General features: G+C 36.1%; 1 protein-coding gene across 1 annotated transcript; it reads left to right on the forward strand.

Annotated features, from left to right (window-relative positions):
* The first annotated feature begins 66 nt into the window (after window positions 1-66).
* On the forward strand, window positions 67-14,019 carry LOC137806066 (uncharacterized). Its single transcript, XM_068605991.1, has 10 exons — window positions 67-258; window positions 2,299-2,343; window positions 2,651-2,691; window positions 2,802-2,883; window positions 6,281-6,325; window positions 6,697-6,753; window positions 12,490-12,549; window positions 12,638-12,765; window positions 13,194-13,461; window positions 13,553-14,019. The coding sequence occupies exons 1-10, from the start codon at window positions 133-135 to the stop codon at window positions 13,700-13,702; spliced, it is 1,002 nt and encodes a 333-aa protein (XP_068462092.1). The 5' UTR covers window positions 67-132; the 3' UTR covers window positions 13,703-14,019.
* The last annotated feature ends 1,350 nt before the right edge of the window (window positions 14,020-15,369 follow it).

Consider the following 15,369-nt stretch of genomic DNA (forward strand, 5'->3'; position numbering starts at 1 on the left):
CTTCCAGCGTCTTCCCCAACACAAAACAGGCTAATAGAAATCAGCATTCTACTTCTTTTGCATCGGTTCAGGAACTGTAGTCACTCTGGTTGAAATTGAAGGTTCTCACAGTAAAACTTGTTGAATTGAGTAATGGAAGGGAATGCGAAAAGTGACCAAATCGTGGATGTAGGATCGGTAGTGGAGGCCGTTTCAGCCGATGACGGTGATGCTCCTCTCTACAGCCTCGAAAGTCTTTGCATGCGATGTGGTGAAAACGTAAGCTTCTCCCCATTCTCCGCCACCTTTTCCTTTGGCTTTTCAATGAATTCACTTTCTACTTTTTCGCGCACCTTTGGCGTGGTTAATTCAGGGATTCAATTCTCCATTCTTTTACTATTTTATTCTTCTTTCGGTGGACGTTGCGAAGTTAGCGCTTTGTTTTCTTCTTCCGCTGCATCAATGCGTTCAACTTGTATTCAATACTCGATTACTTTTACTCCTTCTTTTCCGTCCCTCGTAATTTATCGGGTGAACGTTAGATGTTTATGCCATGCTCATGTGTTTTTTCTTCTTCTCTGCGTCATTGCTTTTAATAGTCTATGAACAATGCTCGATTTCTTTTACTTTTTTTTTCTCTTCCCTCGTATTTAATCGGTGAACGTTGGCGAAGTTTAAACAATGCACCTTGTTTTTTTTTTCTTTCCCCGCTTCACTGCGTTTAATTTGTATTCAATACACCATTTTTTTGCCCTTTTCCCTTCTCTCTGAATTAGTTGGTGAACTTTGTCATGTTCTAAACAACGCACCTTGTTTTTGCCTCCTCCTGCTTCGATGCGTTTAATTTATGAGCCGGTGGTGTGTTTACTTTATCCATCAATGCGTTTAGTTGGGGTTTGGGGATTGTGGGGGTGGTAGTGAACACCGCTTTGAACTCACAACTCTTTGAACTCACAACTCTTTGAACTCACAACTCCTTGAACTCACAACTCCTTGAACTCACAACTCCTTGAACTCAGGTCATATAGTTTTTATTTCGCTCAAGTTTGTGAATGTGACTTGTAATAGTACTATTTGTTTTGCATAAGTTTTTAGGAGAAATTTATCAATATAAGCCATTTTCTAGTTTATTATAATAATCAAATTTATGATGTTAAGTTTCATGTAATGGGAACTTAATTAAGCTCTTAATTAAATTGTTTGCGTGTATGAGTTGGGAACTAAGGATACGTTTTGTTCATATTGAAGGATTGGACAAAACGAATAGTTAGCACTTTGCCCAAGCAACCAAGTCACAAGGAAATCTTTTTGTTTTGTCTATTGTATCAGGGTCGGTACACTGCACAAGTGGAATAGGCTAGCACTTGGCACTAACAAAACTGTTGTCTGTTACAATTAGATGATGCACTGCACTCCTAGAATACGTTAGCACTCACTACCTAAACATTTTGCTTTCTCTATTCTGTTGGATCAATGCACTGCACATGTAGAATAGGTTTACATTCGGCACAAACAAAACTTTTTGGTTTTGTCTATTGCATCGGTTTGATGCACTACACATGTAGTATTGGTTCGTATTAGTGCAGGCAAAACTTTTTTGTTTTGTCTATTGTATCGGGTCGACAGACTCCATCTGCAGAATTGGTTTGCAGTTGGCACAAGCAAAAATTTTGTTTTTGTCTATTCATCAGGTTGATGCACTGCACTTTTACATTAGGTTTGTACAGGGCACAATCAAATTTTTTTGTTTGTTTATTGTATATGGCCAATGCACTGCACATGTTGAATTGGTAGCACTTATTGTCTTTGTATTAGGTTGGTGCACTGCACATGTAGAATAGTTAGCACTTAGCACCAGGGTTGATGCGCTGCACAAGCATTTTGGAGGTGAGCAGGCGTTGATGGTTATTCTTTATCGGTATTAATGAGATCTAGTTGAAGGGTATATCTGACTTTGGGTGGTCTTGTGCATGGAAGTAGAAGTTGCCTGCGTTTAGTTCAACTTTTTTTTTTGAAGAAATAATAATTTATTTTTTTGTTAGAGTACTAATCGAATAGTTAGGATAAAGGAGCAATAATGTCATGGTACTAATTTATTTACAAGCAACATTATTACCCGAGTAATTGAGTAATGAATATTTACATTTTTTGTGTGTTTCGTCTTTTGTGTTGTTCTATCCAGGGCCATGTTAAAAATCAAGGAAACAATTATTTATCGCTCAACAAATGAGTCAAATTCACCCTAAGTCTTAATATTGTATCTTCATCCAAAATATTTAAATTTTATCATCTGACTTGAATTTCTGTCATGTTTGTCAGGGGATTACAAGATTTTTATTGACTTTAATTCCCCACTTCAGAAAGGTATGTCTTGTCTATTGCTCCATTTGCTCTTGTGATTGGCAAGTGGTTACTGTTAGTAGGTATTGGGATATATCATATATGTAGTTAAATTTCATCTTTATTTCTGTCTTTCCTTATGTTTAGGCCTCATTCACTTTTCTCCCTGATGTTATTTGTTACATATTTCAATTAAATGAATTAGCATTATTGATTCGCAAATTACATAATGGATCGTAATACATATTATTTTTATCTGCTGTTTCTTTTGTTTTGTCTGTCCATTAGTTTTCTGAAATATAACTCATTGTCACATTTACATTTCCTGCAGATTTTGTTATCAGCTTTTGAATGTCCACATTGTGGTGAGAGGTAAACGGCCCTTTAGTTTATGCCCTCTCCGTGTGCGTTGAACATAATTAGTTCCTTTGATCTTCCTCTTAATTTTTCTTTCTTTTATAATTATTGATTTTATCTGTTAGGAACAATGAAGTACAGTTTGCTGGTGAAATTCAACCACGTGGTTGTTGTTACACTTTGAAGATTCCATCAGGCGAGCAAAAGGTTGGTTTGTTCAAATTTCAATTCCCCATCCCCAAATGATTATTTTATATAACATAAGAAAACATATATGGCGCCTAGGTACTCCAATGCCTCTATTAGCTATCTTCTTCCCATTCAGTTAACATCCATGCTGAGGTTCTTGACACTAGTGACTGACTGTTAGGCAGGAAAATAAAGACAGCACTTGGAGGGTGTATCATAGAAGGAAATTTAAAAATAAAGGTTAAGCGGGTTAGTTAGTTGTGGTGAGGGGGTCTTTAAATAAAGACCAACCTGCTGTGGGGGAGGGGATATCTGAATTGTTGTAAGAAGTTGACAGGATTAAACCTGTGTGAAAGGAGCTATTCTCCTTTGTAACCCTTTTGGGTGTTCTGTTCTGCATTGTAATAAAACAGAGTTTTCTTTCTTCTTGCTGTGTTTGGGAGGGAATTCTGGTTTTTCTGTCTAGGAACCTAACAGTTGGTCCGACCTGCCGGATCTGAAAAAACAGAGAGTGAGGAAGAAAAGATGGAACAGAGGATGGCAGCAGTAGAGAAATTTACCAGCGAACAATTGAAATGGAATTTTGAAATAAGAGCAGAAATTCTGGGGTTGAAAGAAGGCATGCTGGAGTTAAAAGAAATCAAAGAAATGTTGCGGGATCTCAAGAAAGGAGATAGAAGGTCGGAAGGGGGAGAGAGTTCGGTGAATGGTGAGGAAAGAGTGGAGGAACCATCAAGGCAGGATAGCCAATGGGAAAAGATGAAGGAAGGAGAGATGAAGTCGTGGGGTAGGAGAGTGGAGTTACCGGGGTTTGAGGGCGAGGACCCAATGGGTTGGCTGGCCAGAGCTGAAAAATTCTTTGAGGTGCAGAATGTGATAGCAGGGGAAAGATTAAAACTGGCCTTCATCAGTATGGAGGGAAGCGCCAGTCCTTGGTTCAGTTTTTGGAGAAAGAACTCCAAGAATCCTTCTTGGGAAGAGTTTTCCATGGCGCTGAATAGGAGGTTTGGGGGAAAGGAGAGAAGTTCTGTTTTTGAGAAGCTGGCGAAGATCAAACAGAATGGAAGAATTGATGAATACATTCAAGATTTTGAGATGTTAGTGTCACAAGCACCACAGACAGGGGAGGAACAGCTGCTGGGGTATTTTTTTGCTGGATTACAGTCCAAGATTCGTAATCAAATCAGACCGCATGACCCCAAAGAATTGATGAAAGCCATGGAGATTGCGCTGGATGTTGAGGAGTCCTTCAGGGAAGAAAAAATTAGCAGTTTTGGGCATAGGAATAATGCGTCTTTTCTGCATTATCAAGGAAGCACCGGGATAACATGCCACACAAATTTGCATAAGGGGAATAGTGGGCCAGTCTCGTCTAGTTTGACTAGCACAGCAAGGAATGAGTCTTCTTCTTCCAATAGAGAGTTTCGGCCAGGAGAAGGATCCAGAAACAGGGGGTCCAGGACCCTTCCCTATCCCGAATATGTGAGAAGAAGGGAAGAGGGAAGATGTTTCCATTGTGGAGGGGCGTACGGTCCCGGACATCGCTGCCCTGAAAAGAATTTGAGGGTTATCATTTTTGCAGAAGATGAGGGAGACCCTACAGAGGTGAATCATTCTGGGTGGGGACAGATTGAGGAAGATTTGGAAAAAAGAACATCAAGGAGCAGTGACCTGATTTCAACCTTGAGGACAAGGTTGTTTTGTCAGAAATGAGTAATGTTAGGCAGGAAAATAAAGACAGCACTTGGAGGGTGTATCATAGAAGGAAATTTGAAAATAAGGGTTAAGCGGGTTAGTTAGTTGTTGGGTTAGTTAGTTGTGGTGAGGGGGTCTTTAAATAAAGACCAACCTGCTGTGGGGGAGGGGATATCTGAATTGTTGTAAGAAGTTGACAGGATTAAACCTGTGTGAAAGGAGGATTAAACCTGTGTGAAAGGAGCTATTCTCCTTTGTAACCCTTTTGGGTGTTCTGTTCTGCATTGTAATAAAACAGAGTTTTCTTTCTTCTTGCTGTGTTTGGGAGGGAATTCTGGTTTTTCTGTCTAGGAACCTAACAATGACCTAGTTTGAAGGATGGTTTTTCATACTTTTGCATCCATGTTTAGCTAGAAGACCATTGTTGTTGAAGTCAATATTTACCATGTAGGATCATACTATGCTATGAGTTGAACACACCCTGGAAAATCCCTTTCTTCTTATTTATGAAGCCCTTCCCAATCCATTCGTGATCTTCTCCATCTTGGACTGTTCAACCTTTTCTTTGTCATTCCATTGTTGCCTTAGAGTATTGCCACTTATAACTTTTATTATTGCACCTTCCTTTGGCTGTAGCAACATTTTCAGTTTAGTAATCCTTACCATAGAAGTTAATTTTGTGGGATTGAGCTTGACCCTATGCTCAAACTCTATGATGGTAACAAAGGCAATCCTAAATCAATTGTTGGGTCACCTACATTGACCAATTCCAGACTTATAGTCCTTGGCATAGGGGGTGTTGGTTCAAATGCATATTAATTAAGGACAATCCTTGCCCACCATAATTTGCAGCCACGTGCACCTTCATTATGGTAGGTGAGTGGGTAAGTATAAATCCCGCATAAAACTTGGAAAATTGTGTGGTTAGGTTAAATCCTAAACCTAAATACTAAGATAGTTCAACAACATAATTTTCTAGTCAACTAATAAACAAATAGAATTAAGAATTTCTTTCTCACATTTCTGATTATACTATTTGGATACCTGACTTACTATAGTTATAACTTTTAAATCTAATTTTGTTTTAATGTAGTGATTTTGGAGGTTATTTTCTTTGTTTATGATATTCTTATGCATATGCACTATATATGTATAGTTTTGCATTTTATGTAAAACCATAGGATCTTACCATCCAAGTTAAGATCCCCAATTTACGAGTTTTTAATCTCCTTATCCTAGGTAGAATATTGAGTTTAGCATTGTAAAGGACATCTATCATGTAATGATATAAAACTATTTGAAGCAAAATGCATGCAATCAAGATTGTAAAACTTGAGAGTTCATAGAAACTTGTGAAGGCTTTTGTAAACTTGACTCAAACTTGTAAGAGTTTACTTACCATAAAAAATATTAACAATAAATAACATAGTAATTATACATTTGAACTCCATAATAAAACAATTGTTAAAACAAAAACTTGGCAATAAAACAATACAGTCAACTACAAAAGTAAAGCATCTCGGGTTGTCAATAATACATTTCTACTAAATAAGTTTAAACTACATCAAATAATTAAGAAATAAAATATTATCTCTAATACTTGTTATGGTGAATGTATGATTATTTGGGATTATCTTATTTTGATTTGTAAACTTGTCTTTGTGGTTTGCCGTTATGATGATTTGTTTATACAAGTGTCTAACAAGTTTAATGAATGTAGATGCTAAATCGTCAAGTGGTTAAATCAGAATCTGCTACCATTAAGGTACTCAAATTTGTTTTGTTTATTTTCTTCATATTTATATAAACCTGTGTACCCTATTTCCTATTTAGATTGTAATCTTCAAAATTCTTTAGTTCATTAACACCTTGGTTCTTGTCTCTTTGAAGTCTAGGGCTAAGCCACATAGTCTTAGTTGAGCTGATATTATCTACCTACATACCTACATACCTATTTATCTGTATGTCTATTTGTTTACATAGATAGTTAGAAAGATAGATATTTTTATGAAAGAAGTAATTTAAGATGTTGCTTATAAATTTTAATGACTAATCTGGTTCTATTATTCAAAATTTATAGTCTGCTTTGTAATAAATTTATTCAAAAGGCAACCTTATATGTATATGATTGTGCAGATACCTGAACTGGATTTTGAGATTCCACCAGAGGCTCAACGTGGTAGTTTGTCAACGGTACTTCTAATACATATTTCAATTTACTTTGTTGTTTCCCATTCCTGGCAATGACAAGTTTGCTTGTTCAATTTTTTTTTCTGGGTAGGGCAGGGGGTTACCCATTATTTCATTTGTCAGTGAAAATCTCGAGTCTCAACATTGTATTTCTATTTAAGATGGCTAAATTTACTCTGCATGTGTATAATCATCTAGTGAGTAAACATGTCAGTGTCCTTTCTGTTTGGTCGAAACAATTGTTGAATTAAAAAGAAGAGATTGCTATCCTTTTTGTCTTTTTTTTTTGTTTGATTTAGTGTAGATTTTTTAAGCTTTTGGTTCGACTCTTGATCATATCATAGGTTTGGCAATTTCTATATGCACCCTTTATTTAGTAGCCAGGAAGATTTTTATTCAATTAAATTAATTGAAACAGTACATCAACTTCTATATATAGAGAACTATAACCCTAAAGTAATTATTACAAAGAGATCTCTAGAATCTTCTATAGCTTCTAACAACTTCTAGTAGTACATTTATATCCTACTAACAACACTCCCCCTTAAGCTGGCGAATGGATATCTATCATTCCCAGTTTTCATGTGAGATCATGAAATTGTTAAGTGGGAAGACCTTTTGTAAACAAGTATGCTAACAAGATGGCACATAAGATGTAATGATAAGGCCACTATCTAGTTTCTCTTTAAGAAAGTGTCGATCTATCTCTATATGTTTGGTCCTATCATGCTGAATTGGATTGTGAGCAATGCTAATAGCTGACTTATTATCACAATAAAGAATCATATACTCTTCACATGCCACTTTAAGATCTTTTAGAATAATTCTCAACCATAATAATTCACATTCCCCTTGTGCCATAACTCAGAATTTAGCCTCTACAGTAGACCTTGCAACAACATTTTGTTTCTTACTTCTACTCACCAAATTTCTAGCAAAAAACATGCAATATCCTAAGGTGGATTTCCTATTTGTGACACCCTTCAAAATTTACATTAGTATACACTTCCATTCTTAATTTTCCATTCCTTTTGAACAATAATCCCCTTCCTGGATTGTCTTCAAATATTGAGGGATTCTATTCACAACTTGTAAATGTCTCTCACTTGGATTAGGCATAAACTGACTAACTACACTTACAACATAGGCTATGTCAGGTCTAGTGTGACCTAAGTAAATGAGCTTCCCCACAAGTCTTTAATATTGACCTTTATTCACAGTAGTTCTGCCTTCATCATTTATAATTTACGGCTTTGTTCTATAGGAACTCTAGTGGTCTTGCAATCAATCTTACTTGTTTATTTTAGAAGATTAAGAGCATACTTTCTTTGGGAGACAAAGATCCCTTTCTTCGAGTAAGCTCAATGTTGTTAAACTCGAGGATAGAAAGAGGATCGGAAAAGAGATAAAATTTTGTAACTCGACCCATAAAGGGTTAGTGGTATATGAAAAATAATGTGAATATGAAAAATAATATTGAATATATAAATAATTAGACATATATAGTATAATTCGCAAGATTAATGCATAAAATAATTAATAAATTAATAAATATTTAATACAAATAATCTGTCTACGTTAGGTCTTTATATTAGTAAACTGTTGTGCCTTGCTTCCACATTAGGTTTGTGTTTATATTAGTAAACAATGGTGCCTTTAACAAGGCAAGGGAGTAGAAGAAAGGGAAAATAAAGAAGGAACAAAACATGCCTATATAAAAGGCAGTGGGGAGAGGGAGAGGCGCAACGACGAAGAGGTGCGACAACGGAGAGGTGAACAACGGAGGAGCGCGTGATGGAGGGGTGAGTGGCAGAGAGGCGCGGTAACGGAGGTGCGAGTTTGATATTAGGGTTATTCTCGGACATCATTTTCAGAGTTTTTTTTTCAATAGGCTGAGCCGTGACTCCTTGATTCTTTGATCCGGCTACCGACTCGTTAGATCGCTCCGATCCATTTAGGTAGTGATCCACCGTGCGATCCGACACGATTTCTTCTAAAAAATTGCAAGATCGTACAATCTTACGATCTAGATCATGATTTTAACAACATTGAGTAAGCTACTTCTATCCCAAGGAAGTACTTTAATTTCCTAGATCCTTCATTTCAAACTGAGTAGCAATCTTTTCTTTTCAAGATTTGTTTCTCATGTTCATCATCTTCTTAAAGGCATAAATATATTGCTCAATTTTGGTATCAAGCAAGCTTGTCATTTAATCTTGTAAGATTGAAGAGTTTTCAAGATATGATTGCTGCTATAGGTGCTTATGGACCTAATTTGCCAGCTCCTACCTACCATGAGATTAGAGTTCCACTCCTCAATAAGGAAATTGAGTACACTGAAGAATTGTTGAAAGATCATAAATTGCACTGGACTAAGCATGGTTGTTCTATCATGTCAGATGCATGGATTGATTGGAAGCAACGATGTTTGATTAACTTTTTGGTGAGCTCTCTTGTAGGGACAATGTTTGCCAAGTCGATTGATGATTCTAAATTTGTGAAGACAGGAGAAAAACTCTCCGAGATGCTTGATGCCCTTTTGGAGGAGATTTTTAGAAGAAAATGTGGTTGAAGTTATCATAGATAATGGTATTAATTATGTCTTGGTTGGTAAATTATTGGAAGAAAAAAGACATAATCTTTATTGGACTCCTTGTGCTGCCTATTGTATAGATTTGATGCTTGAAGACATTGGAAAAATTCCTTTGTAGTTCCTTGAGTTTATTGAGATAATTTACAAATAAGAGGGAATTGGTAAGACATGCAATTACAAGGTTTTCTACCTCTTATTTATCATTACAAAAGTTGTATCAAAAGAAGGGAAATTTGAGAAAGATTTTCACTTGAAATGAATGGAGCAAGAACAAGCTGTCTAAGGAAGCTAAGGGTAAAGAACCTACACAAATTGTTCTTATGCCTTCATTTCGGAATCATGTTATATTTACTGCCAAAGTCATGACTCCTCTTCTTCATGTACTTTGTTTGATTGATAGAGAGAGAAAAGCAACTATGCGTTATAAATATGAAGCAATGGAGAAAGTCAAGGAAACAATAATGAAGTCATTCAATAACCACGAAAGTAAATACAAGGATGTATTTACAATCATTGATAATAGATGGACATGCCAATTTCGTTGCCCCTTGCATGCAATTGGTCACTTTTTGAATCCAAAGTTCTATTGTCCTAACCCAAAAATGGAATATGATTTGGAAGATACAAATGGATTGTATGCTTGCATTAAGAGGTTGGTGCCAAGTAAAGATGTGCACAAAAAAATTTATTTGACTTGCCTCTTTATAAAAGTTGAAGTGTTCTCTGCCAAAGAATCAAGGAAGACCACAACCCCAGGTGAGACAATTAAACGCTATCTAAATTGGGTTAAGATGTAAATTATATCATATAATGGTTACATTCTAAGTTTTTTTACTTTTATAGCTCAATGGTGGAAGAATTATGGGCACGTAGCTCCCAACTTATAAAAGCTAGCAATTACGATTTTAAGTTTGATATGTAGTTCATCGGAATGTGAGCGCAATTGGAGTTTATTTGAGGAAGTAATAATTATTTCTCATAACATGACTCATTTCATTATTATTTTGTAGAATGTAGAAATAAATTAATTCACATTATACTTGTAGATTCATTGAAAAAAAAGGAATAGGCTGTACAAAACGTTGCATGATTTGGTTTACGTAACCAACAACTTGCTCAAAGATACAATATTAGAGATAAAATAGACCCTATTGTATTCAATGGCATGGATGAGTGCAATGAGTGTCATTGTTATCACTTTTCGGTTATGGCGGCGCCATGGCGGAAGACGGTGGCGGATTTTCCGACCACCGCCACAACAAGGCGGTGGTGATGCGGTTTTCCCTTGGAGGTCGCTTTTGGCATCTCAGAAAGCTAACGAAAAACGGAAATATCGAAAAAGGCAGAGAAAAACACTGTGACAACGACGACGAAAGTAACAGCGGCAGCGCACGCTGCGACGATAGCAAAAAATGAAGAAGGGACCTTCGACGCATGAAGAAGATAAAACACCTAAACCTAATTTTGAAAAAACCCTAATAAGTTTGGGCCTTTGGCCCATTCCAACTTTTAACTAATAAAACCCTAAAATCCTCATTATTAAAATAAAATTTGAATGTGCTGCAGCTGCATCAGTTATTTAACCTAATTAAGAGTTCAAAACCTACTTAAATTAAGTTTGGGCCTTTGGCCCATTCCAACGGTTAACTAATAAAACCTTAATTATTCAAATAAAATTTGAATGTGTTGCGGCTACATGAGCTGTTAAACCTAATTAAGAGTTCAAAACCTACCTAAAATTAGTTTTTTTTGGGCCCATTTTTGACCCATTTAAAACATTATACTTATTGCAATCCACAATACATTTTTTTATCTCCGCCACAACACCTTCCGCCATAACCCGTTATGGTTTCTGTTATAACTTTATAAAGGATTTATGGGGTCTCCGATATGATCCGTTATTCAATATCGATAACATTGATGAGTGGTTAGTGGGGCAAGTAGATGATGATGATGATAATGATAATGAAGAGGGGGGAAATGAGTTGGTTTTTGATGATGATTCCACTCTAAATTAGGCAACTGCTTATGAAGCTTTAGATGTTGGAGAACTAATAATTTACACAAGACAAGTAACCAGTAAAAGAAAGCAACCATCAAGTGGTTGTGGTATTGTCATTGGATCTTCTCATGCTTCTAAGAAAGGTCTAGCTGCAACTCCATCCCCAACAAGGAGGGGCAAAGGGAAGATTCAAATCGGGGTTGGGAATGAATTGCATGATAGCTTTGATTTTGAGTTTGAATAATTACTTAACTTTGACTAGAGTTTCTCTGAAGGGGAAGACGGGGGATATGCCCCATTGGATAATATTGAAGAAGAGTCGGATAGTTAGAAACATAAGATAAATATTACCATGTCCAACTATTGGGATACGAGTCCCATTGGCAAGAGTAATGTAATTACCAGGAAAAGAAACACATGACATTAAAAGAGATGAGTGAGGTGTCATATGGTCTGTCGCACCAAAGTCTAGAACTCAAGAGTCCTTGCATAAATTTTAAGAAACATCAAAAGAGGAATTAGAGTTCTTACCAGTCATGGTTACGAAGCAAGTACCACAAGGTGGCTTACTGATAGACTCCATGAGAGATTTTAAACGTTCAATTTCAGCATGTAATGCAGGCATTCCATTGTCAATTGAAGAGGATGAAGGAAGATCATCATTACTTAGTAGAGTTGCCGTGATAAGATAAATAGTAAGAATTTCTTAGTCTCCCTTGTAAGTATAATGAAACATTAACACAAAAAACTTCAGTGACAGTGAAAGGTCGTAGAAATAGGCCCCAACATTGTGAGCTCTAATACTAACTTAAATGAAATAATATGAATGAAAGAAGATTTTTATTCAATTATATTAATTGAAACAAGACATCAACCTTTATATATAGAAAACTTTAACCCTAGAGTAATTATTACAAAGAGATATCTAGAATCTTCTACAACTTCTAACAACTTCTAGTAGTACATTAATATCCTACTAACATGAAGCTTCTACTAGTACATTTAATATCCTACTAACAACAAGGAATGTAAATCGTGGGCATCAGAGAACTCTTAACTTTCTTTTGTGAAAATTCATGAACATTGAACAGTTGAAAATTTGTAATCAAATGATTCAACAATATCTTTTGTTGTGTAATTATAGGTGGAAGGGATACTTATGAGAGCAACTGATGAACTTCAAGCCCTTCAAGAGGAACGCAAAGTACTATTTGTTTCTGCGCTATATTTTTATTTGATGCATGCATTCTTCTTTAAATAACTTAATTAATGTTATGCTTTCTACCCTCTAGAAAGTGGCTCCGGAGACAGCTGGAGCAATTGATCAGTTCTTGGTGAAACTGCGAGCCTGTGCAACAGGAGAATCATGCATCACATTTATTCTTGATGATCCTGTCGGAAACAGCTTTATTGAAAACCCGTAAGAGATTATACCTTGTAGAAGTATTTTTTTTAAATGAGTAAAAGTATTTTTATTAGAGAAGAGATTATAACAATAGAGGCTAAGGTATCCTCACACACAAGTAAATGACAAAAGGTATTCAGTGATAGCATATGAATTAGCAACCTCCTGGATTTGTTGCTCAAGAGTGGAGTGTGGTTTAGTATGTAAAGTGCTGATCTCTGTATGGGCTAAAATTTAGTCACATTGTGCTTGTGCTTGACTTTGGATTGGATACATTCTTTTATGAATCACACCATATTGTACCTTTTAACTTATTTTAAATTGGTCAAGACAAACATGTATTTGTTGGTGAGGCAAACTTGTACCTTCATTTGGTACTTGGTAATATTAGTCCAATGTTTTAGCTAGTACTATTTTAAGTAAATGCAGAACACATTGAATAGGTTTGCACCATCATCTGATCCATCGTTGACGATCAAGTTTTATGAGAGAACTCCTGAGCAGCAAGCATCATTGGGATACCTTGTTGATTCTGCACAGGCTGAAGGAACTCATGTTGATGCCCCGGGAGGCGGAGAAGCTGTGACTACTGATCAAGTGAGGAGAGAACCACATGGATCAGTAGGGGCAACAGCTGGCCATCGTGCCATTGCACAGAGTAACAGTGCAGAAATTGCTGAAGCCTTGTTTCGATATACTGCACCAGAAGAGGTACAATTGCTGAACTATATAGTTCTGTGTACTGAGCTTTGGCCTTATGTGTTTGTTTATTCAATGTCAAGTTGCTGCCTTTTTTTGACAGGTGATGACTTTCCCTTCTACTTGTGGTGCCTGTGCTGCTAGTTGTGAGACTCGAATGTTTGTCACCAGTATCCTCTTAGCACTTTTCATACTTCCCTTGGGATATTGTTTGATTATGTTACATTTCTTTAGAAGGATTCTGTCATTTTAAGCTCGATGTAAAATTTATTGGGTTAAAGAAGATTTATATTGTGTATGCAAGAGTACATAGCTTTGTGGGGTAAAATAAAATTATATAAACTATTGGGGCTTATTTTTTTTTATTCCATGTTTGTATTTCAGTTGAAATTTGGAGCTTTAGCACCTTTTTGATCTGCAAAAAGTGAAATTACATAAAATAGGGGATAGTTTTTCTTTATTTCAACTTCCGTTGTGATTCTATGTTTCATGTATTTCAGTTGAAACTTGAAGCTTAGTGTCATCTACTTGGTGCTGAATAGTTTTTGGATAACCATGTGTTCTATTAAAAATCCTGAACATGATCTATCTACTACATCATGAAGAAAATCATAATCAACTTGATCCACATCATCAAAGAGCACATGCAAAAATCCATGAGGTTAAGTGATTATCACTATCCCTATGTTGTTTTGATCTATAAATTTCTGCTTTATTTTGAAGTGAATCTGGAAGATGAGTCATCTGAGCTTGTCAAGTCAACACAAGAGATTAACAGTGGCTCTCTTAGCAAGATGGGATTCACCAAAATAAGTGGCAAATGGGTGAGCAAAGATGGTGATCATGGTGCTTCACCAAGTGCTGCAGCTGCTGATTTTGATGAAGAATATCAAGCTGCTGACATGGATTTTCATCAAGAAGAGCAACCTGAAACCAATCTAGGTGTTGGAACCAGTGTAGGGAATCAAGGAGATGAAATGTCATACATGTCTTCTTTTGAAAGATATATGGTCAATAGGCTTGATGGATTTGCCGAGAATCAAAGAAATCTTCATGATTTATGTGTAAGCAACTTCCAGAGTATAGACAACAGATTCAACAGCATGTATACACGGTTCATGACCTTGGATGAATAGATAGAAGTTGTTCAGAATCAAATCTTTGAACTGCAGTATGGCAAGGAAGATTAAAGGAAAAACAACTGGTTGAATTCACGAAACAACCGATTGTTTTAGGTCTTGTAACAGTTTAATTGCTTTTGTTTTAAATTTCTGTATGATCTGGAATAATTATTTTTTTATCTCTTCTTTTTGTCTATTTGTCTTCACAAATAGGGGGAGATTTATGTTGTGTTTTCTTTCATTATCTTTTAATTTCTGCAAAACTCTATGTGGTTTATGGATGTTTAAGTAAGCCTTAGTTCTACTAGTTTTACTGTTGATATATTGTTTCTGTTTTTAACTCTAACCCTATATCAGAGATACTGTGCTTTGCTTAAACTTTGTCTTGCAGGAACTTTTTCAGATTCAATCAAATCCAACACAAGCAACCAGGGATTTGTCTTCATCAAATAGGGGGAGATTGTTGAATCAAGTGTGTTCAAGCTTTGAAGAATCCAAACCCTTTGAAGGTTGATGGAAGGCTGGTTGTATATGCTTGTTGTTGCTGAGCTGTCTTTAGATAGGATCTGGGGTAGATTAACTGTATAAATCCACTCTTGATTGAATCCAAAGCTTAAGCATTCTCAAAAGATCTAGACTTAAAAGTTTGCGAAAACCCTCTTTAAACCATTCACCCCCTCTAATTTAAAGCCATACATTCTAACACAAAAGAGTCTAAGTCCTTGTGTTGTACCTGTTTTGTTGGTGCCTAAGAAAGATGGCAAGTGGAGAATGTGTTTTGATTGTAGAGCCATCAATA

The sequence above is a fragment of the Phaseolus vulgaris genome, chromosome 3, assembly GCF_000499845.2.
Source record: "Phaseolus vulgaris cultivar G19833 chromosome 3, P. vulgaris v2.0, whole genome shotgun sequence".
In the NCBI taxonomy this organism is placed as follows: domain Eukaryota; kingdom Viridiplantae; phylum Streptophyta; class Magnoliopsida; order Fabales; family Fabaceae; genus Phaseolus; species Phaseolus vulgaris.